Source organism: Melanerpes formicivorus, unplaced genomic scaffold (assembly GCF_026170545.1).
Source record: "Melanerpes formicivorus ecotype bairdi unplaced genomic scaffold, bMelFor1.0.p_v2 SCAF_1, whole genome shotgun sequence".
NCBI classification, from domain to species: Eukaryota; Metazoa; Chordata; class Aves; order Piciformes; family Picidae; genus Melanerpes; species Melanerpes formicivorus.
The window spans coordinates 2,256,316-2,281,890 of NW_027142353.1; the positions used below are offsets into that span (position 1 = coordinate 2,256,316).

The 25,575-nt window shown below is 37.7% G+C and overlaps 1 protein-coding gene across 6 annotated transcripts in view; it reads right to left on the bottom strand.

Moving 5' to 3' along the window:
• DACH1 (dachshund family transcription factor 1) overlaps positions 1-25,575 on the bottom strand; it is a 384,340-nt gene that overhangs the window by 13,507 nt on the left and 345,258 nt on the right. For 2 of the 6 annotated variants that reach the window (XM_068151642.1, XM_068151859.1), the window contains one exon: positions 25,383-25,449. The exons of the other annotated variants lie outside the window; for them this stretch is intronic. In XM_068151642.1, coding sequence (XP_068007743.1) covers positions 25,427-25,449 — 23 coding nt within the window. In that variant the 3' untranslated portion in view covers positions 25,383-25,426. The remainder of the gene's footprint in view (positions 1-25,382; positions 25,450-25,575) is intronic. 6 annotated transcript variants of the gene reach the window in all.

Sequence of the window (25,575 nt, forward strand, 5' to 3'; positions counted from 1 at the left end):
ACCTCCAGCCTAAACCTCCCCTGGCGCAACTTGAGACTGTGTCCTCTTGTTCTGGTGCTGGTTGCCTGGGAGAAGAGACCAGCCCCCACCTGGCTACAACCTCCCTTCAGGTAGTTGTAGAGAGCAAGGTCTCCCCTGAGCCTCCTCCAGGCTAAGCAACCCCAGCTCCCTCAGTCTCTCCTCACAGGGCTTGTGTTCCTGACCCCTCACCAACTTTGTTGCCCTTTTTTGTCCCCCTTTCTGGAAACAGAAATTATTATGATTGATCTTTTTAATCTGGTTGCTTTCCTTTCTACTTTTTTTCAATTTTGTCTCCTTTTTTATTGCTTTGCATGAATGATCACTTTTTTTTTTATGATAAAGAGTCACCAAAGTAGTCTTATATATAAAATATAATAAATTTTATCTTTAAACAAGTCTTTTAAATAATGCTTTTTTTCTTTGAGGGATGAAAAAAAATGGTCATAAATTGAAATCGGAATAAATACAATAGAGCAGCATTTGTTGGAGCTTTCATCAGTTGAGTTCAATTTGCAGAAAATATCTATGCAAAAGAATATACAAGTTAGTAGCTCTTAAAAACTATTGTCTGTACACATATATACAATCACATACAGAGATCCTTTCAGTAATGAACTGCAAGCTAATTGTATTAGCAGGACACGTGTTTACAATTACAGATCACATAATAAAGCATGGACTAACAAAGATCTTTCATGAAAGTCTGGATAAAGTAACACAGGTCATGATTTTTCTACTAGGAATAGTTGTGACCATGGTTAGTACTACCAATTTCTCCATCACTGAATAGTGTGATATTCTTTTACTTTAGAATATACAAATCACTTATAAAGTTGAGCTCTTCTAAAGTATTATCTTTCCTTGAGCTTTACTCTGAATTACTTTTTTAAACACAGAAAAACATCCATTATTTGTACCTACTCTGCAGAATACCTGATTCACAGAATCACAAACCTACCTCACTCTTCTCTACAAGCTATATTTTTTCTCTAAACAATTAATTTTCATTTAATGTTATATCCCAGTAAATAAAAGGCAGACCAGTGCTTTTGCTGTTTCTAGATTAGACTTAAACTTCACAATTAATGCAAGAGTATCATCTGGATTTTCCTTAACCCTAATTATTGAGATGCCGTTTCAAATGCTGCAAATGTTACGGGAAACCAAAGGCCATTTAAAGACAGCATTTCACTTTACTACTTACATTAGTCTGAATACACAAATATTTGAACACGTGGAATCTTTTTCTAATATCAGTATCACATTAACACCACCTTTTTCTTTAACAGTCAGCCACTCTTCTTCTCATCTGCGTGCTAAAACAGAGTAGCAGTCCAATGCAAACATGAAGAAATACACATGCAGAACCTGAAGAAATGAGTAAAATAGATGGACTGCAAGCTTATCTGTAAAGGATGCATGGAATGTCAAAACACATGCCATATAGGCTTGCTGCTTTTAGATATTTTGTGTGAAAGCAAGCTTCTGGAAGACAACAGCGCAAAGCAGTCTGCTCCAGAACAAGAGGCAAGATGTCAGAAACCAAACTAGAAGTAATGTTCGAAGAAATGAGCAATAAACTGAAATAACACAGAATCCTTACTACCACACAGAAATACAAATGGACCTTAGTGAAGTTTGTGGGGCTTAGCATGAGCAACAAAACTACAAATCTAAAAAATATCCACCAGTTCATGTTAAAACAGAGGAAGACTTCAGGCTGAAAGATGTACATGGGGTCTAACCTAGTAGATAGCTAAGAAGCAGTACTTAAGCAAACTGCTTTTGTTCCTATAGGGAATGAAAAATGCTACAATTTGAAATTACAAGGAAACTCTGGTTTTGTCACAAGTGCTAATGTCAGCCTGGGTAGACTATTTTTCAATTCATAATTCAAACTAGTTCCCCTTGCTGACTGTAAATTTCCATCTTGAGCATACCTTCGTAGATACATTTAAGTACTATGGTGACAAGCCAACCTTTCCCATTCCCTCTCAGTGGTAATATAATTTCAGGTAGGTACTTCAAAATTATTATTTTACTCTCCCAGGAAAAACTCAATTAGCCTTAGAGCCAGGTGGTTTGAATTTGGCACCACTCTGCGTCTTCGCCCATAGAGATTCCCTAGAAAAAACAGCATGTCATGACAGACTGTGTCCTGGATGCACCCCACTACAAAAATCTCAGACCATATGGAAGCAGCATGCTTTCCCAGAGAGAACTTAGCACTGTGGTCCATCATCAAGAAGTAAGCAAGAGAAAAACGAATGGCTAAATTAAGCAACAGAGCAATTTTAACCAGTGACTCTGGAATCAACTGACTACCTAGGAGTCAGAAGCAATGACCTGTAAAAAATATCTGAAGTGTAAAATTTTCTTGCTTAGAAGCATGATTTTGTCAAGACAGAGGAAATAGTAAATGTTACTTCATGGCTTCTTTTTATCTTTTTGCTCTCACTGTTCCCACCCCCCCACCCCCACCCCCCCCTTCCATTTTCAGTAGCAACCTATCAATGGCATTGTACAAATGACTTACAGGACTGCCCCTGGAACAGGTTTTAGGATGTTGATTGCCTGTGCTTGAGTGGCATTTAAACTGGAATAATTTCAGAACACGCTACTAGGATAATACAAGGAACAGAGTCCACAGCATGATAATAAAGTTAGTATCACAGACAAGCAAATTATTGTTTCTTGTATATATAGATTAAATAGTTAAAAAAGGCACAAACCAGCTCTGTTTTCTATTGCAGAAACTCAGTTTTGATGTAGCTTTCCAAGATGACAGATAAATGAAAACAGTCTTTAGGATGGTATTTGGGGTATGATAGCTTGAAATGTGAATTTCCTATCCCTAATGCTATGACATTTTAGTAAGAAGAGGAGTGTATCCTAAAGATATTTACTGAGTATCTGGTACGTTAATTTTTGCTGGAAAACATGAAAGTCCCAGGTTTTGCAAGAATACAAAACCCCCCCTACAGCTAAACCAGTTTTTGATTCCTAAAATTAGGACTTTTTTGTGCACTGAATTTTTAAGATCAAACTCTGGAACTACTGCCCGTTTGGAAGTGGAATAGAAGTGATTTTTGCAAGTTTTAATAGCGCTTTATCATTTCATTATTTTAGCACTGGGAATCAGATTGCTTAGAAAGGCATAGCTACCGCAGCCATAGTCACTGTGGTTGTCATAACAAATTTGATGATAAGGTTGAAATGGAACCGATTCTCCAGCCAGTTTTACTACTTTTATGATGCTTCCAGTATTTCAAGTGAAGCCAAGGAACCTGATCCAACCACAATATTTTTATGTTCAATTCATCAACGTACAAACATACTGTTCTCTTCTCAATGAGCAAGAGTGTATTTCTTTGAGTCAGACTGTAAAGCTAAAAATGAGAGAAAATTATTGCTGCCTTTTATTTTATGTTTGTATTCAATATAACTTGATTACTTGAAAGGACTTGTAGCCAGCATATTGCAGTATGAAACAATATCATGAAAAATGCATGTCTTTTAATGCAAGGGTTGCACCAACAGTTTGTCACAGGCAAAATACGCGGAATCAACAAAGAGTCTAAATAACCAAGTCAAAACTTGAATTATCTAATATAGCATTGTGTATTCTTAACAATCTCTATTCTAATTTCATGCACATAAAACAGCACTGTAAATTTTTTGGTCTTGACTTCATAACACTTTGTTTCTAAGGCCAGCTGTAGCACGTTGTGATCCATCCTTTCTAACATCCAAGATAAAACACACTATTACACTATTGCTGTTTTTCCTGAGCTATTAGAGGCTGCATCACTTTTAAAAAATAAGGCTGACAAGAATATAATAGAAAAAATGTTCCTTTTACCATTACTGATGCACACTTTGTGTTTCCCAAATAGGAAAACCAAAATGACATCACATTATCATTACATATGCTGCTGCCTGCCGGGATGTCCTTCAGGTGTTATGGAACCTTACAGTGACTAAAATACTTCCTACAAAGTGTTGAAAATCTAAAGATTTCTTTTTAAAGCTAGCAGTCAATTCTATAGAATAGATTTTCCTCTTTACAAGCCAGCTGGCAGTTCGCTGGAAGAATACTTATTATAGATGTATGCTGACAGCAAATCTTAGCTATAGATGGAACGTGATGCTGGCTAAGTATTCCTTCCAAATGTGTTAATTTTAGTTGCATTTCCTTTATACATACTTTTCTTAGTTAATTTCCTTTTTTTTGTTGTTTTTTGTTGTTTTTTTCTTCTTTCATATGAACTTGAGATACTAATAGAGATGGGTCACGTTCCAAGTCAAATCCATGGGAAAGTCGAATACTTGAATTATACAAAGCCTAAATTGTTTTATGTTATCATTCTTAATTATATCACTATAAAAATAACTACTGCTAGAAAACATTATTTTTGGAATTTAAATAGATTTGGCATAGTAATTGGTTGCCTTACTGGTTTACAATAAGGCATTTATATGAATATTACAGACAAATTAAGAATTTGTTTATCTTAAAATAAAATGCTATAAATATTTCCTGTTTCTAAAGAAATCAAAAATGCTTTGTCTTTCTTTTTTTTTTTTTTTTCATGACCCTGGCAATGAAAGAAAGGACAAAACACAAATTCTTTGGCCAATTTAAATTTAAACCATCATGCCCTCAGCTAGTTCAAGTTAATATGGCAATAGAATAGAATAGAATAGAATAGAATAGAATAGAATAGAATAGAATAGAATAGACCAGGTTGGAAGAGACCTTCAAGATCATCGGTCCAACCTATCATCCAACACCACCTAATCAACTAAACCATGCAACCAAGCATCCTATCAAGTCTCCTCCTGAACACCTCCAATGATGGTGACTCCACCACCTCCTCAGGCAGCCCATTCCAATAGGCAATCACTCCCTCTGTGTAGAACTTCTTCCTAACCTCCAGCCTAAACCTTCCCGAGCGCAGCTTCAGACTGTGTCCTCTTGTTCTGGTGCTGGTTTCCTAGGAGAAGAAACCAACATCTGCCTGTCTACAACCTCCCTTCAGGTAGTTGTAGAGAGAAACAAGGTCACCCCTGAGTCTCCTGTTCTCCAGGCTAAGCAAGCCCAGCTCCCTCAGTCTCTCCTCATAGGGCTTGTGTTCCAGACCCCTCACCAACTTTGTTGCCCTTCTCTGGACATGCTCCAGCAAGTCAACATCCTTCCTAAACTGAGGGGCCCAGAACTGGATGGCAAGGCGATTCTTTATGGGTTTTTTTAATGTTTTTGTTTGCTTTTGGGTGTTGTTTTTTGGGGGGTGGTGGGGTGTTTGAGTTGTTTTTTTTTGGTGGGGGTTTTGGGGTGTTGATTTCTTATGTTTCCTTTTAAGTGATATAAGAGTAACACAGCGATCAAATTGGAGCAATCTCTTAGGAAGGGGGGTGCCTTCTTAACTCTTAATACTGTTCAAAATCAATCTCACCATGCAGTTTTATTTATATTGTAAGTCTAACTGCATGTTTGCTGCTTGAATATACTAAGTGTATGTTGAACTCTCATTCTTTTCAGCAGGACTTCTGACCCCACTGTTAATTTAGGATTATAAAAGGGAGAGACGGTCACCTATTACACCAAAATACTACCACTCAGTAATATACTTTTGATCTAACACAGAATAATTTTAGTAAGTCTATTAAATCTTTCTCATATGAAAATCCAGGCAAGCTGCCTCTACAAAAAAACCAAAAAACCAACAAACATTACTATCAAGTATTTCCTTAATAAACCTCTTAAAATGTTTTTCCATCTATTTCCATGTACTAGATTTGAAAGTTACTATAATTAGTTTATAGTAGTTGTAAATAGCTGTATCATGCAGCACCTCTCTTTGCCAGTTTTTAATGCCTGGGATCCTGATCAGTCACCAAAAATAAAAAGAGAGAGAGATGTAATAATGTAACTGAACTTCTATTCTGCCTTTCATCCAAGATCCAGAATACTTTACTAAAATTAATTAAGTTTCACAACACCCTTGTGAGAGACCAAAGCATCAGTGTGGCCATCAAGAAATCGGAAGATAAAGACTGCATAAAGATTTCGTTCTTGCTTAGGGCATTGGTTAAAAATGCAAAGCAGCATGCAAAATAACCTATTCCTCTACCATACATTCAACAGCAAAACATCAGACAAACATTAGGCATAGAAGCAATGCAAATGATTGTCACCATGAAAATTGTGAAGTTGATACCATTCACTTGATTATTTGATGCAAAATGTGAAGTAAGACACTGACTCCATAGAATATAGTAGTGACTGTGTCACATGCTACCTTTATCCTTTGCAAGTAGACCTTCTTCAAGTATAATTAAATGCATTGCTAAAAAATGGATTCATTGTAGGAAAAAAAATTTGCCCTAAACAACACAGAAACCAGATCAATCAATCAAATAGACAAGAGAAATTACTTTCTTAACTCCAGAAACTGAATTCAGCTTTTCCAGAACGTGGCTGAGTTTATTCAATTTGTTTGTGGAGATCTATACCAGAGTAGTCTAGTCATGCTCCTTCCATACTTAAGAGAGAAATATAGACAGATACTTTATGAAGTGATGAACTGTTCTGTAGATATTTCTTTCCACACAGTGTGGAGAGTGACAAGCACAGAAAGAATGGAATGGAATGGAATGGAATGGAACGGAACGGAACGGAACGGAACAGAACAGAACAGAACAGAACAGAACAGAACAGAACAGAATAGAATAGAATAGAATAGAATAGAATAGAATAGAATAGAATAGAATAGAATAGAATAGACCAGGTTGGAAGAGACCTTCAAGATCATCATGTCCAACCTATCATCCAACACCACCTAATCAACTAAACCATGCAACCAAGCACCCTATCAAGTCTCCTCCTGAACACATCCAGTGATGGTGACTCCACCACCTCCTCGGGCAGCCCATTCCAATGGGCAATCACTCTCTCTGTGTAAAACTTCCTCCTAACCTCCAGCCTAAACCTCCCCTGGTGCAGCTTGAGACTATGTCCTCTTGTTCTGGTGCTGGTTGCCTGTCTACAACCTCCCTTAAGGTAGTTGTAGAGAGCAATAAGGTCACCCCTGAGTCTCCTCCAGGCTAAGCAACCCCAGCTCCCTCAGTCTCTCCTCATTGGGCTTGTGTTCCAAGCCCCTCACCAACTTTGTTGCTCTTTTCTGGACACGCTCCAGCAAGTCAACATCCTTCCTAAACTGAGGGGCCCAGAACTGGACACAGTACTCAAGGTGTAGCAATCAACAATGTAAAGTTCATCAGGTTAATTCCAGCCCACACCTTGTTTGCAAGCAAAACTACATTTAAATGGGGATACATTTACCAGTTGTCCAGTGTAAATTAGTAATGATGCAATAATACAGTTTCAGTAATATAATGCAACTATTTAGAAATATGATACCATTTTCCCTTCTGGAGTTCTGTGATATCTCATCTACCTTTTTTTTTTCAACCTCTCAATTTATGTCCATTATTGGTTTTATTTCAGAGGTTTTGCAATGTTTCTTTAGCCCCTTACTTCATGCACCTACAGGATGGCCAAGGGATCAGGACCAGCCATCATGGATTTAGGTGATCAGGTGACTCACCTGGTGGATGTGGGGAAGGCTGTGGATGCAATCTACCCGGACTTCAGCATGGATTTGGACACAATCCCCCATTGCAAACTCCTGGCTAAGCTGGCAGCCTGTGGCTTGGACAGGTGCACTCTGTGCTGTGTTAGGAACTGGCTGGAGGGCTGAGCCCAGAGAGTGATGGTGAATGATACCACCTCCAGTGGTGTCCCCCAGGGATCAGTGTTGGGCCCCATCCTGTTCAATATCTTTACTGATTATCTGGATGAGGGGATTGAGTCCATCATCAGCAACTTTGCAAATGACACCAAACTGGGAGCAGGAGTTGATCTGTTAGAGGGCAGGAGGGCTCTGAAGAGGGACCTTGACAGGCTGGACAGATGGGCAGAGCCCAATGGCATGAGATTTAACACATCTAAGTGCCAGGTTCTACACACCAGCCACAGCAACCCCATGCAGTGCTACAGGCTGGGGTCAGAATGGTAGGAGAGCAGCCAGGCAGAAAGGGACCTGGGGGTATTGGTTGACAATAGGCTGAACATGAGCCAGCAGTGTGCCCAGGTGACCAAGAAGGCCAATGGCATCCTGTTCTGCATCAAGAATAGTGTGGCCAGCAGGAGCAGGGAGGTCATTGTGCCCCTGTACTCTGCACTTGTTAGGCCACACCTTGAGTCCTGTGTCCAGTTCTGGGCCCCTCAGTTTAGGAAAGCTGTTGACTTGCTGGAACATGTCCAGAGAAGGGCAACAAAGCTGGTGAGGGGTTTGGAGCACAAACTCTATGAAGAGAGGCTGAAGGAGCTGGGGTTGTTTAGCCTGGAGAAGAGGAGGCTCAGAGGAGACCTTATTGCTGTCTACAACTACCTGAAGGGAAGTTGTAGCCAGGAAGGGGCTGGTTTCTTCTCCCAGGCAACCAGCACCAGAACAAGAGTATACAGTCTGAAACTGCACCAGGGGAGGTTTAGGCTGGATGTTAGGAAGAAGTTCTTCATAGAAAGAGCCCATTGGAATGGGCTGCCCAGGGAGGTAATGGGGTCAACATCCCTGGAGGTGTTTAAGACTGGTTTACTTTATTAGTTAGGGTTGGGTGATTGGTTGGACTTGATGATCTTGAAGGTCTTTTCCAACCTGGTTTATTCTGTGATTCTGTGATTTGTGTCTCCCCAGGAGAAACCAATTGAAATAAATGCACAGTGTAGGAACATTGCTGAGTTATACCAAGCAGAAGAGGAATTGCTAAGAACGGTTATTTTTGCAGAAGTGATGCACAATCGTTCGTTTCCAACATCAGTAGTTACATGAAGTAACTGAAATACAGCTGCTCGTAACATGTTTACTATCGCAAGTTATGCTGGAATTCTGAGGCAAGCAAAAAGGAAAATATGCAACAGATAAGATTCAAAGTAACTTCAGACACTTGCCCTGTAGATAGCTGCATGTGAAGCAAGTTTAGTAGACTCCCTTTAGAATCAGTGATGAAACTTTGAAGTTACGATTCATTTGCATCAAAAAGAGAGGTGTGTCTATTATTCTTCATTGACTTTAACAGGAGCCCAGACAAATAGCTCAGATAAAGACATCTACCCCACTAATGTGAAGTGAAACATATTCCACCCACTGATATTGTTTGGGTATTTTATAGATAATTACATTGCCTCAGCAGTTATTCCACACCTTCATAATAAACAGCAATATCTATACTGCCATTATTGTATCAGCAAAGTTCCACTATATCTTATCAGCCAAAAAAAATTATAGGATAGTGTAGTAGTGAATATATGGCTGCATATAATCTCAATGGCTTAAACATCCCATTTCTTAAATTCATTTATGGAGTGCTGTATCTTAAAGAACCCTTAACAGCTCTTACTTTTGTATCTCTGTCAGGGCTGGCTTTCCAAGGTATTGCACATCTACAATGAATCTGAACACATTAAAGTGTTTATAAACTCCTTGTGCAAGGATTTATACATATGCAGGTATATTGAAAATTAGTACAAATCCTACTGTGCAGTTTCATTGTGCAAATATAGTTTCTTTGTAGTCTGAATCTCCAATCATTTCCCCATTTCAAGTATATTTTTATTATTCCAGTATTCTGCAAAAATATTCTGCAAAAATTAAACTCCATTCCACAATCCTTACTAGGCACAGTGTCAATACTCAGTATAACTTATTTTAACTATACTTTAGTGTTCTTTCTCCCCAAATACTTTCCAGCAATATTAAATAGCTTAGTATTCGAGGTGGTCCCCTTTTAAGTAATAGCCTTCATCTTTGTCCCTGAAAAAACAATCATCCTCCTCCTTCAAGTACTCTTTCTCCAATCTACTTAATTTCTTTTCAACTCCTCACACTTCCCTATTCAAATTTTGCACAAAACTTTAATATTGATTTTTTTCCAACACATATTCTCATTCTGGATGCCTAGCTATTTTGGATACTGTCTTGAAGTTGCTGATCACTGCAACTTGTCATTTTGCTAGGCCCTCTGCCACTGTTACCCTTTATAACTGTTACCGACATCAGTCTTACTGCAGGTTCAGACAGGCAGTAGTTCACAAACTGTTTTTATCTCAACTGTTAGACTGGTAGAGTACAAACAAATCCTGTATCATGTACAGAGTCCTGCAGTATTTTAGGTGCTAGTTGTTGTTTTTATCTATACATAATATCTGTTCTATAAAAGGTGTTGCACATCCCATGTCGACAGCAATACAAAATACCAAGAATGTTTACCTTGTCATCCCTACTTGTAAACTTAAAACAAAAACATATCAGCAATTAACATGAAAGTGAAGTAATTTAAGACTCCTTGGAAAAATTCTGGTAGAGCGAAGAAGGTTTCTCAAATTTTAAATGTTGCTCTAGTCAAAATTACACAGAATATGCAGTAATGTGTTTTTCAGATACTGCAGGTCTGAAGAGATATATATATTTTTTTTGTATACTTCAATTATAAAAACATTTAAAACATACAAACTTGTGCAATTTTTATTTTAATGAAGATGAGAAGTTCATTAACGAAGATAAATATTTCATTAGATGTTAAATAAAACAAAGAGATTTTTTGGCTTCTCTCAGCACAAAATTCCTTTGAAAGATTAATTAATACATGCAAATTATGCAAATTAGACCCATGCAAATATTTTATGAAGACAATTAAGGGAACCATTAATTACTGCTTTTTTTGCTTCAGTGAGATTCATTCATTTAATTTTAATTTCACTTTAACTGTTTTGATGTATAATCTTGCAGCTAAGAACTTTATCTTTCCTAGTGGGTCACTTAAACTTATAAATTTCATCAAGTGAGCAGCAACAGAAATCTGTAAAGATATTCTCTGGGCTATGTTTAGTATCAAGAGAAATTTTTGACACAATGCACTCCTAGAAACTGCAAAACTGGAAGGGAATGTGAGCTCATTCTTGGACAAGGTTCAACTGCTGGAAAAGCAATTAATTTGCTTTGGCTGTGCTAATATAGGGGAATTAGAAAGTGTGACACAAGACAAATAGAAATAATTAGTTCTCCAAAATGATGTTCTCATTAATATGGTTTGAACAGTAGAAATAAAAAACATTATTGTGGCATGTCTGCATTCTGTCCCTAGCCACAGGAGGTAGGAAAACGCGAGATACAGCATTTTTTCACCTTTGTAGTTTGTATGGTGGTGGCTTTTATTATTATTTTTTTCTAGCTGCATAATTTATTGTAGATTTTAAGAAAAACAAATTATCGACCTGATCCTGTTATCTAAAAATCTAATGCACTTGCAGCAAACTTGAGGGGACCCTAGATTTCTAGACTGTTGTCTTCCTGTCAAAATAAGTAGCTCCAAATATAACCGACTAGGCTTTTCACAACAACACACTCGGGTTACTAAATTGAAAGTTTGAGTTCAACATCTCACAGAGTATAATATGTTTGTTTTCCCTGTGGTTAAAGCTACTATAGCTCTATCAAAAGAGTTTGTGACCTTTCCTCCAAATCTGGTAACATAAAGGAAATTTTTTTCCCCATAATGTGAATACATAGCCATGTATTTGCCAAAGTATATGTAGGGAGACTTTCATTTGCTCTCATTCTCAAAACTTATACCAGTATAAATCAGGTTTTCCACAAGCAGTGAAAATGGCTAGTTGCTACTATTCCCAAAACCAGGCTGCTACAAGGCTTTTGAGAATATTTGCTCACTTACACTTCAAATTTCTTGGCCTGATGCGTAACTAAAGGTAATGTGACATTATGTGGCCCTCTCAAAATATGAAGGTATTGGTTTTTTTCCACTTGCAGGTGATATGCTTTCTGGCTTCCAACTGAAGGGACCTTCCTTCTAAAATGTTGGTGTCTATATACCTTTTATCTGGAATCATATCCTACAATGCAATGATGTGATTTCCTTTATTTCTTCTCTCAGTTAGGTGGCAATTTTACAACATCTGTCAGAAATTGAGATTTTTCTCTTTACTGACATCAAGGGGAGAGAAGATGTGACCATGCTTAGCTTGACATTTTTTGATAGATGATTACTACCATTAAGAAAATTCTCAAGTGCAATTACTAAAGAGGTTTAGCAAAAATATCCAAGAAAATTTCCAGAACTCACATTGTAATAATCCTGTATAAACATAATGCTGCCTTCTGGGACATTGCTGATAAGAGAAAATGTAATGAAGGATTTTAATGTGAAGTTAAAACCTATGAAACTTTCCTATTCTTTAAACAGTCCTTTATTGTTGAACAACATGGATATAATACTTCCATGTCCTAATTTGGTAAGAACATTTCACTTAAATAAGGATGAATTACCATACTACATGCAAAATGCTGGGAAGTATCTTTTTACTTGACCATCAATTCTGTGGCTATCCAGTGGGTTTTTTTTCCCCAAATTTTATTAAATGTTTCCATCTTTGATTATTTCTTTCTAGCCAAGTCTTAGAACTAGCACCTCATAATTTACCTCCTGGGCTTTCATAGACTAGCCCATGGTAAAAGCTTTTTGCTATTCAAATATTGTTCTCCCTTTGTTAGGATCTTCTTATTCTCCATCCACACAGCTATTTCTCTCAGTTTGACCTTTTTTTGGCTTCTTCCTCAGCTTTCTGGTTTAGTTTCTCAGGGCTGCAATGTTCCTCTCATTGTCTCTCTCTCTGTGCTTCATAGCTGAGTAGTCTAATCCACAGACAGAAATTCAGCCACCATATCCATGTTGACAATTGACATAGCACTTTGTACTACTGGTCTATTCCCTTCTGTCTGACCTAAAACCTCAGCCTTCTTTTCTGTTCTCTGTGTGAATGTTCAGCTGCTTTGACAGCCTCAGGGTGGGAAAACAGAGCTGTTAATCGTTTGCCCCTTCATATTCCTCCTCCTCTTCCATACTGCTACTACTTTTAGTCACTATGGACAACTCTTTTTATCTTGTCTGACAGTGAAGTTAAAAATCAAGGCATCCTGTCTGTTTGTTACTTCTGACTCTTCATTACAACAGTGTCTAAATTTCTTCTCATAGAAAGTCTCTGCCCCTTGCTTTCCTACCCCTTTCTCTAGCTGTAAACTGATATGCTGTTTCTTTCAAATCTTACCTACTAAAGCTTACTTCTGCCTAAGTTGTATAAACAAATTCATATGGCAAAAATATTTTTCTAGTCTCCTTTGAATTGTCACTCCTTTTTAATTCCTTCACTGGCTCTTCCCTTTTAACATGTGGAAATGCAGTACTTGAAAGGTTTTGCCTTACACTTCACCTTGTGTGTTACTTGTGGAGTGATGCTTCCAAATAAACATTCGCAAAGTTCTTCTCCCCTATTGTTCTCCACAGTTAAGAAGACTCTCATGTAGTGCTCACAAGATTAAACTACAGTCCTCCAAGATTGAAATCTTGATTTGTAAATGAGTGACAGGAAGTGAGTGACTAATTCAGGTCAGGAATAGTGCCAGAATCAACAATGGGATCAGGAATACAAATTCATGAACACATGTAACTTCCTACATAAACCGAAAAACTCATTTACCAGCACAGTTACTAACATCTCATAGTCACCATCTCATTTCAAAATATATTTGTGTAAAGCTTTAATGGATATTACATTATTTAGATATATTGCTTTACTACTTTGTTGGGTTTTTTTTTACCTTGGTCATAAATGGGGACAGTAATTTCAAGAATGTGGTAAGAAATATAGGCAGGGATGTGTGAGAGACTAAATCATGTCTCTCTTGATGTGAATCAACAAAGATAAAATCACCTTTGCTCCTTGCCCAAACAATAGCTGATGTGTATTGGGCAGACCCCACTGGATAATGACTCTCTGGAATGTGCATAGACAAGATCACCTCCACCCATCAGCTACCCCGGAAAGGGAGGATGGTGAAAAGGACAACGGTTTCACCACCTGGACACATACCTAAAAAACTGTATAAAAGATCTGAGCAACTACTGGCTCGAAAGAAGAAAAATACCTGGGCAATGCCACTCTGAAGAAAAACAAAGAAAATACCAGAGAGAAAAGGACAGAGACATCACCATGTAGCCTGGAAGAAGCAAACCAGGAGGAAGCCTCTCTCTGTGTCCTAAGTTCCACTTGCTGCGACTCATGTAGCTGAAGAGGCTGCTCAGAGAAGGACTTCGACTTCGGGATCTCTCCCTCCCCTCCTCCAGCAGAGGACAGCACAGCCAACAAGGATGACATCTCCTCCTCACCAAGGCAGCAGCACTCTTCCTCCACAGACACAAACTGTCTTGGAGGGCTGTGGTAATATAATTCCTTTCCACTTCTCTCTCCCTCTTCTTCCTCTCTCTCTAGTTTTTTCCATCTCTCTCTCCCTTCCTCTGTTCCGTCCACTTTATTCTGTTAATAAATAGCCTCACTGTTGATATTTTGGCCTTGCTTGTACCTCTAATTTCATAACATGGGAATATTCAAAAGAACTGAGTCTCTTTCCCTCTCTGGACCAAGACAGGATGATCATACAAAAATATCAAAAAAAGTAATACTATTGCTGATGTAAGAAACATAGAATCATAGGATGCTAGAGTTTGAAAGGGACCTCCAGAGATCATTGAGTCCAATCTCTCTGCAAAGCAGGACCACTTAGAGCAGGTCACACAAGAACATGTCCAGGTGGGTTTTGAAGATTGCTAGAGAAGGAGACTCCACAACCTCTTTGGGCAACCTGTTCCAGTGCTGTTACCCTCACAGTAAGAGTTCTTTCTCATGTTTAGATGGAATTTCCTGTGATTGAGTTTACATCCATTGCCCCTTGTCCTATCACACACAGAACTACTGAAAAAAAGACTGGCTCCATCATCCTGATGGCCACCCTTCAGATATTTGCAGACACTGATAAGGTCCCCTCTCAGCCTTCTCTTCTGCATTCTAAACAGCCCCAAGTCTCTCAGTCATCATAAGAGACATGCTCTAGTCACTTAATCATCCTTGCAGACCCTCTGTTGAACTCTCTCCAGTAGTTCCCTGTCCCTCTTAAACTGGGGAGCCTGGAACTGTGCACAATATTCTAGATGTGATCTAACTAGGGATGAGTAGAGGGGGAGGGTAACCTCCCTCAACCTCTTGGACACACTCTTAAAGCAACCAAGTGTACTATTGGCCATTAGGGCACATTGCTGTTCCATGAATAACATTTTCAATCTGGACTCTTGAGGTCCTTCTCTGTGGAACTACTCTCCAGCAGGTCAACCCCTAACCTGTACCGGTGCATGATGTTATTCCTCCCTACATGCAGGACTCAATACTAACCCTTGTTGAACTTCACTATGTTTGCTTTTGCCCAGCTGCCTCCAGGTCTCACTGAATGGCACCACAGCCTTCGGTGTGTCAGCCACTCCTCCCAATTTTATATCATCAGCATATTTACTGAGGGTCCACTCCATCTCATATAGGCTGTCACTGAATATGTTGAACAAAACTGGATCCAGCACGGACCCCTAGGGAACACCACTAGCTGCAGGTCTCCAAGTAGACCCTGTGCTGTTGATCATGACCCTCTGGGCTCTCTCTATCCATCTCACCATCCACTTTTCTAAGCCACACTTCCTGAGCTTTCACATGTGGATGTTATGGGAGACAGTGTCAAAAGTCTTACTAAAGTGAAGTCAAGTCAAGTAAGATGGCTTTACCTCATAGAACAAATGCATTGAATATTCTTACATATAAATGCTTGGCAATTCTTTTGCTTCTTGTTGTTGTCATAGCATGCTTGGGGACAGTGTGCCTTTGATGACTCAGATTTAATTAAATGGCACATCTTCTTTGTGCTTGTGACCAAAACATCAAAAGGAAAGCATATAACAATGCATGCATTCTTGGTCTTCAGCTCCAACTACTGGTTAATCTTTATTTTTATGAGTCTGTCTGTATATCAGGAAGCTGAAGAAAGAATTCAGCAGAGCTTTAGTAATAGGAAGCTGGCAAAACGGAAACCTACATAAATATGCCTCGTAATTTATTCTAGTTTTAAACCTTTTAAATGTCATCATGAAAGATACTTTAACCAAACTAGTAATGTTTATGCAAAAACATGAAGGACAGATGGAAAATTTTAATTCATGAAAGATTTAAGTTCAGTCTGTGATCTACCACAGATTTCCAACATATCCATGATTCTTAGCCATATCCATATCATATCCATGATTCTATGACAGAAAGATAATTGCTTTGTTCTGCATCACAAGAGTATTTCCTGATGTAAAGATTACATCCATCACAGATTGCAAAGTTGTTCGGATACTACAATGACAATATTTCTACTAGATTTTCACTTACTTCTGACACAGATACAAAGAATTTATCTGAAACAGACCATTAGGCTGAAAACTGGAATCAGTAAACCAACTAACTAATTACCTGTTTACTAAAACTCACACTTGTGCAAAAACATTCTAATACTTGAAGTATGACCTAAAAATAAATGCAGCAATTTGAAAGACTATTTTTGGGCTGGCTAATTTTGGTATATTTATGAAATCAGTGTCTTCCTACAAATAACTTGTCCTTAAAAAGTTTCTCAGAACTATTATATACAAGCATGCTTTCCTTCACCTTGATGACTACCTTTGTTTTCTGTTCTGATATACATATTAACATTAGCAATTGAAAAGAATTATACACTCTTGATAAAATAATACTGTTGAATGGCTGCTAAGGAAAAACTTTTCTTCTTTAGTTGTTTTGCTATATGAATAGTCTTGGTGAAATTGGATTTTTTGTTTTGTGTGGGCTTGGGGTTTTTTTTAATTAAAAAAAAAAAAGGAAGCAGCAGCTGTGGAAAAAATTTAATATTGAATGTGGGGACAGAATGCAAAGATGTTTCATAAACAGAGAAAGTACAAGAAAACGGCATATTAACAAAGTTCTGGGATGGTATATCTGAGCCCATCTCTCTACTTGGCCAAAGGACTACTACATGAGTCACATACGGTAAAAAACATCAGATAATTTTCAAAGTTAGTGATCTGGGGCTTCTTAAAAAAAAACAACAAACAAAAAACAGGAAAAAACCCAAATTTTTCCATATCCCACATTTTTGTATCTCAGACTAGCGCTATATAAAATACAGGCTAGTCCACACATAACAGTGCAGTAAGAAATTATCCCATGAATATTTGCGGTTCCCCTAAAAACGCTAGAAAGGTCCCACAGGCCTTCTCTTTGAATTAATGTAATGATAAATATATTTTTGTTCAAAATTTATAAGCTATACATTTCCATTTAATATAACCCAAGCCAAGAATGTAATATGTTCAAAGGTATTCTAAATGAGCAAAAAGGGGCTTGATTTAATGCCTGGTATGATTTGAGTCAGCCTTCAATACCCTGCATGGCTTCCAGCTGCTGCTCCAGGAAAGCCTGGATCTTCCATAGACATGGTTAAACCTATGCAGATGGCATCTACTTGGGGACAATCAAATAAACTTTTAAATAGTGTAAGAATTAATTTTAAGGCAAGAAAATCCTAATTTCTCTCTGAAAATCTTTTTTCAGAATTACAGACATGCAGGGATGACATGGAAAATTGATGATGACCTTCCCTGGTAGATTAGCCCACATGGCCTTGATAAGAAATTTTCTTTTCTTCTTCAAAGCAGGTGGTGGCCGATAGTCAAAAAAGGCCAGTGGACGGCCTCTACTCATATTTTATGTTTTAAACCTGGTCCAACATGAAACTCAAGACTTGAATTCTAATCCAGATTTGATGTTTCTTTTTATCCACACAAGATGCAGTACCCTTTCGGGAAAGAGGTAATGGATCTCATTGTCTAATGGATTTCCTCCCATGTGAGTTAAGTGGATAAAGTAACTTAACGGCTACTTGTTTGTACTACTAATTTTTTTAAAGCACGGTACTTTTAGTAGAATTGAAAATTATTATTGTTATTTTGGCACAAGAGTTGTCTCCATCACATGTCACACAAGTCACAACAAAGGAAGTGCAACTAGTAGAAAAATTTCAAAACATCGAATATTTTGTGGTCTGTTGATGCTGAAGTCTTAATGATTCCCTACAAGGAAGCAACACAAATATTGACAGATGAAGTTCCTTTATAACAGGATGATACACAAACATCAGACATTTTTTTTAAATCTCTACAGTAGTTTAAAAAAACAAATGTCAAGAAACAATCTTCTTTATGACATGCATCATAGCTGACATGATGCCGCTTTCCAGCATTTGTCTAAGTAGTAAATGTGGCTTAGGGAAATGAAGGAAAGAGAAAAAAAGGACCGTACTCTACACAGTGTAGAGGCAAACACAGCTTACAGTCAGCATCCCCATCCAACCTAAAGAGGTGCAGGAATACAATTCAGTTGTGAAAGTAGTAGAAATCCACTTTGCTTATGAAATGATAGGCAATAGAAATATCAGTCCACTGAAATGATATAATTTTAATCATTTTTTCCTTCTGGCTTAAATGATACAGTCCTTTAGTTCTTTCTCTACAAGGCAAAAGGTGATTTGTTTTTCAGCTGATGAGACTATGCTAGCAAAATTCATTTTCCTAGTCTGTTCACATTTTAGTTGCCTTCTGAGGGAGAAGATGATGGGAAAGGATACTTATGGGAAACATAAGCAGGTAGAATGGTGGCTTGTAGCTTCCAGGTAACAAGATAACTGGGGTGATCTCAGAAGTCTGTAAGGTAAGAACTCCTCCATCCTATTCTCTTTTAATAATATGAATGTGGAGGAGGGAGGAGGGGAGTAAGAGATAAATGAAAATGAAACTAGTCAAAATAATTATATACAAACCTCTTTGGTGCACAGTGCATATTAATATTCTTATTGTCCTGAATTTTCCTGCTCAACTCTGTATTAATCATTAATTTTACACATAGTTGCTTTAAAAGTGCCCTGAAGTAGCATGTTGGAAGAAAGCCTCTGATTGATTAATCATTTATCTCGGTAGAAAAGCCATGAACATATTTGATTTCCAGCAGCTTCATATATATACACAGCTATAAAATGAGAAGTGAATTGCAATAGATAGCAATTTCAAAGAAAATGTGAAAAACGTTTATGCAAGAGTATGTGTTGAATAAGAGGGCTTTGCAAGAACACTTTGCAACATGTATCTGTTTACTAATTCCATGCCCTTCCTTTGCTTTTTTGGGTGACAGGTGAGAGGATTACGTACCTTGAAGTTTAAAGGTGTAGATAAAAATGACCCATGAACACTATGAGTCAATCATCTATTTACAGGTTTCTGCCTATAATCAATACCACCTTCTCTTTAAGTTAATCAATGTTGTCTTTAATTGATTATCTTGGTTTGAAAACCTGCCAAAGTGCTAGACTCCTGGCCAGAAACATATGGAACATACTTATTACTGTTTGTTATTGTAAGGTAATGTAAGTATTTATTCGTGGTTGAGGAAATATGAAGGAATATAAATCTTTATTGTATGTTTCCTCATTGAATATTCAGTTTTTCAATGGTAGGAGACGTCATAAATGTCTAATGTACAATCTAGGCTTAAAATTTGAACCAAAAAAATCAGTAAAACAAATGTCTTTAAAACTTGCAATCTGGTGAAGCTAGTAAGGCTTACTCTTCCTATAGGAAATAAAATAAAACATTTTAATTAGGGTACAGGGAGCAACCCCAGCTTTTTCTAAAATGTATAAAAATTATAGAACCTATCTTCAGAGATGCACCTGCAACAGTAATGAAATTCAATGTGCTACACGCAGATTAATGTTGTTATTTATTATTATGTATATAATGTCATTGAAGTGCATAGCACTGTACAGACGAATAATAAGTGCGTGACCCTGACATTAATACGAGGCATTACACACTACGGTCAAACAGCAGCTGAAGTTTAAAGGCACTAATCAGAAGGAAAATGAAGCATTATAAGTAATTGTTACTGCAAATCGGAACAATGTTTAACCAGCAAGAAGTCAGAACAAAACTAATACAGGATCAAGTGGACTAACTGAAGGGAGACAGTAAAGCAGCTCCACTAAATGTCACCTGAGAGTCAGACACTAAGAATTTCCATCAGCACTAGGTATGAAAATATTTTTTGTTTGATCATATGAATGACAAAATAGAAGAGCAATGCAGGAAATACACTACCCTTCACCTTCTAAAATTGAACAGTTGATGTTCAACATTTTCACCAATGCATCAATTTGTTTGACAAACCCTGGCACACAGAGAAGGACCAATAATAAGACAGCAGCCGTCACTCCCCAGTGGGTCACTACAACAGCTTTGCGCCATTTTGTTGTTTTCTTCTCACTTTCCTTTTAGCTCAGATTACTACTATTACCCAGAATTCCTAGAATAACACTATGGAGTGCAGTCAAATGAAACTGAGACAACTTAAGAAACCTTAATAATGGAAAACTTAAGGAAGAAATGTGGTAATTATACAGATAAAAGTTAAAATGCAAAATCTTCCAGATTGCTGGAAGTCACACTCTCACAAACCACGGTATTTGACAAACACAGACAGACCTTCTTAATGTTTGTTGAATCCTAAGCTGAAAAAAAGACTTCTTGTCAAATTAAATGGAGATCACAAGGTTCTTAAAAAAAAAAATTAAAGAAATCTGGCTGGGTGGAAAAACAGTCTAAGTGACTAAAAATCACAGAAAAATAATCTCCAAAGTACCTCAGTCCATTGCTGCTTCACAGGACATTTTTACATTTCTATGGATCTGAATAGTCAGACATTTGTTTCCATAAACAGCCTAGCTAAGTAGCAGATGTTTCCTTGGGCTGTTATTCAATATTTCTAGAAAAAAAAAAAAATATTCCTTTCCCTTCCAGGCTTCTGACAGCTTTCTTTCCTGCTCTTCACTTCTTTTCCCTGCTGAAATGTTCAACCTTTACAATAGGCCTGCACAACAGGTGGGCTGTGAGTCTCTTGCAGCTTGAAATACCATTTGTTTGGCCCATCAGCTTCTGAGAAGCATCATGTACTGTTTGATTTGCCCCGTTGCCAAGAGGCAGCAACAAGATGTAAAGCAGAAGATGTTTATTTCCTAGCTCATCACTGATCCCTCAGAATACACGTTATCTCCTAGTTAGCACCTGGTCAAACAGCAGACACACATAGCTCTAAATCATACACACACACGGCCTCACAAGTCAAAGAAGTGGCGTAGTAAGAAAGATCTCAGATACACAGAAGTAGTATTTCATCAGTTGGGGAGGTTGAAATGGAGGTAGAGGGAAAAATGAGAAAGCAACAATACAAAGGAAGTGGAAACAGTACTGAAATGGATCAGCAAAGAAGGAACATCACATGAGAAAGTAGAAAATGATTTTCATTCTGAAAATGACCTGGTAGATACATTTGAACATCCTGGCTTTACAACTAAGGAGAACTACAAGTCTTTGGATTGAAGTCCCACGCAATAATAAACAAGTAACAACAAATCCATCGTACTTACTATGAGTAAATAAAAACAGAATAAATGATGAGCAAGTGTCAACTGAGTAAAAAAGCAGAATTTACAAGTTCATGTGTAAATCATTGTATTTAACTCTTCTGAGATGTTTTGATAAGAAAAAAGGCAAGAAAAAATGATAAAACATATACAGAATCAGATGCTACTCTTGGGTTTAATAGCTTAATACGGTAGAAAATATATGAAAATTGCTTTATATTTTACAGATGGATGATCTCGCCTTTGTTAAGAGACATTTAAGTTAAACAGGCTTCAAAGAGAACTGATGTCCCCAGAAAATAAATTGATTTAAGGATATTGAAAATAATTTTTAAAAAATCCTAGGTCACTATGAGAGTAGCCTTGCAGTGGAAAACGTGTCCTATCCACAACAGCAGCCAACACTGATCTCAAAATCTGCAAACACTTAAGTTTTGTATAAATTAGGCCAAGAACTCTGATGCCATTGGAACGGGAAATAATGACAGAAAATGTGACCAGTGGGAGTGACTGAGGCTGGTTAAATGCATAGGTAGAAACACAGATATGAGAGCACTGGGAGAGACCGTTGAAAGGGAGCTAGTAATAACAAATGATTGGCTGACAGTAACCGAGAATGAAGTTGGAGAGGGCAAGTGATTTGGACAAACTAGACAAAAACAGAACCCAGTGGTGGTCAAGAGAATGAAAGATGGAGACAGAATATAGACAAGACAAGAAAGGCAGCTAAAGTAATTTGAACTCTCTTAGAGAGAGAAATCTTGAGAAGTAACTGGATATGTACTATGTGCATAGAATATTATAAGCCAATAACTGGTGATGCCTAAATCTTGAGTAACAAGGATATTAGGTGTAAGAAGTCAAAATTAGAGGCTGGAATTATGTCTGGGTATAAAGAGAAATTTTTACTGAAATGTGAGAAAAAAAGAAGGCAGCGTTTATAACATGTGGAAATGGCTATTAGAACTTATACAAAGACCAGATAATGAGGAAGAAACAAGAATACCAAAGCTTAGAAGTGATACAGGTTGCCACAAAAATTAAAGAAAGATTCAGCGCCTAAGAACATGAAATGTATCCCAATAAGCATCTGTAAAACACCCATGGCAAAATGGTCATTCCAGAGACCACACATAAGATATTAATTTATCGGTTACTTTGTTAGCTTTATCACTGTGACTCTGAAGGTTCAAGTCCATAAGATTTTCAGATGTCATCTCACAGTGAAACTTCTGACTTTGTAGCTTATTGTTAAAAAGAAAACCCTAGGAAATTGTTACCTAGGACATTATTCAAACGGTAAAGTAAAACACTCAACTGTTAGGAAATGACAAAATTAAGATTTAACATATGAAATCATTCATACCTCTCCAGCAAAGCATGATGTCTAACGATTAGAGTATTATATATATAAAGCAGGTATTATATAAAGCATGGGAACACACACTGAGCACTGAAGATAAAGAAAATATTGGATAGATATCCATTTATTCAACTACATCCTCGCCCCTGCACTGAATGCTGTGAAAAATACAGTATCTAATCACATAATTAAAGATTATATCATGATGCATGCACAGACGGCCGAACAAAGGTGCAGAAGACAACCTTAATTCTACTATTTCCTAATTTTGGAAAGCTTGACTTTACAGCCTTGATAATGGCCTTTTCCAATAAAGTTTTGATCTCATAAGAAATATAATCACAGATTTCCACATGCCTTTGTCCAAGATTTATACATCAGAAATGGAGCTGTGCGCACAAGCTTTACAGAATGACCAGAAGTTCCTTTTCAATGTAGAAGTCCTTCAGATAGCTATCTTTCGAATACACATATACCAAGAAAGAATGAAGGACTATCACTTGGTGAGATTATTACACTGATTTTACATGTTGAAAAATAGATTAAACAAGTTTCAAACCAACGCAGAAAATAATTTAGGTGAGGCTTTCAGGCAAATGACTGAAGCTGTATCTAAGCAATTTTTATTAATGTGGAGGACAGCTATAGAGCAGCTTTCCCCTAGTACTTAGGCACCAGAAAGCACAGTAGGCTCTTGGTAGGGGCCAAAATCATAATTTCTTTCTCACTTCTTTGCAGTAGCTTTCAAAGGCCTTACAAGTAATTTCATGAAGGACTATACAGTTAGTGTTCTGAGTTGCAGTTGCTTTCTTTCTCTATTCCTGGATCTCTTCAAGATCTCAATTTCCTGCCTTATCCTTTATTAGAATAAACCTTTATTAGAATAAACCAAACCAGGTTGGAAGAGACCTTCAAGATCATCGTGTCCAACCCATCAACCAGTCCAACCCACCCAAACAGCTAACCCATGGCACCAAGCACCCCATCAAGTCTCCTTCTGAACACCTTCAATGACGGCAACTCCACCACCTCCCCGGGCAACCCATTCCATAGCGCAATCACTCTTTCTGTATAGAACTTCTTCCTAACATCCAACCTGAACCTCCCCTGGCGCAGCCTGAGACTGTGTCCTCTTGTTCTGGTACTGGGTGCCTGGGAGAAGAGACCATCATCAGCCTGTCTACAACCTCCCTTCAGGTAGTTGTAGAGAGTGATAAGGTCACCCCTGAGTCTCCTCTTCTCCAGGCTAAGCAGCCCCAGCTCCCTCAGCCTCTCCTCATAGGGCTTGTGTTCCAAACCCCTCACCAACTTTGTTGCTCTTCTCTGGACTCGTTCCAGCAAGTCAACATCCTCCTGGGACATAAAACAACAGGCAGCCCTGGAAGCTTTTATGTGCACGGTAGCTGAGTGTCTCTTTTTCTTACATCAGCAAAACACAGTCTAAAGCCACACAGAGTATACACTTAACTACATTCTCAATAAGCCTAAAGAAGGTCTGGAGTACTAGAAAAAGCTAAGAAGAAACAATTGGTGGGAAAGGGCTTAAAAAGCATAAATTCACTTTGCTAAGAGACAGGGACAGCAGAACAGACTGATTTGGAGAAAGACAGATAATGTGCTAGAAAGCCAAAAAAGAAAGTATTTGCAGCCCAATAAGGAATTGAGGTATGAAATTCTGATTGGCAGACAAAAGGAACAGAATTTGTGCTATGGGAGGATGCATAGTAAAGGAAAAAATGACTGAAATAACAGAGTATAACAGGAAAATTTTGAGGACAGGCAAAGGGTTTCCTGGAATGCAGACAGATATTTTGGATGGGAAATAAAGAGAGAAAAGAAAAAGGTCTGAGAATTCATGGAAACTGCACAGGGTGAGAAGACTATTAGCCGGCTTCAAGAAGCAGCTGGAGTGATGACATGTAGAAGTACAAAATTAACCGGAGGAAAGTAGAAAAGGTACTGCTGAGACAACTGCTAGAAAATAGGAATTAAATGAGGAAGACAAAATAGCAGCCTGAGAGAGAGAAAATTTGGTTAAATTTCCTGTTCTTATCAGGATAGCTTTAGAAGAAAAGAATGAAATAATTTGGGTGTTATTTGGGAAGAGGAAGACATGACAAGAACTCCATATAAAAAGAATGGTCAATGGGGAGGACAGTGCAGAAGTAGAACACTTTTACAGGAGTTCAGATAATGCAGAAATGGAGTGATGCTTAAATGCAATGAATACGAATGTAGAGGATTTGGGAGGGGAACTACTGGCAGGCTGAAAATTGAGAATGTGGAATTTATAAAGAAAATTTAAAATTAATAATGTAGGCAGACAAATAAATGGTAAGTAACCAGAAGAGGGGGAAAAAAAAGTCAGTGGAAACAAGAAAGTAAAAGCAGCAGTAAATGTCATAATTCTAGTGCTTAGTATGAGGTTTGGTAACAAAGACAGTATATAAAAGTCAAACATTATCTTTGTATGGTACCTTTTTGTGTGGGATGAGGGGGTCTTGGGAAACCGGATTGGGAGCTAGGCATAGGCATCTAGTGAACCTACAATACGTATGGAGAAGAGGATAATCTGCTTTATTATTATTTTAAACAGAAGCAAGAAAGAAAACATTTCAAACCAGTGTCTACACCAGTTCCTAATAACTTAGTACCTGTTTATATCTGTTA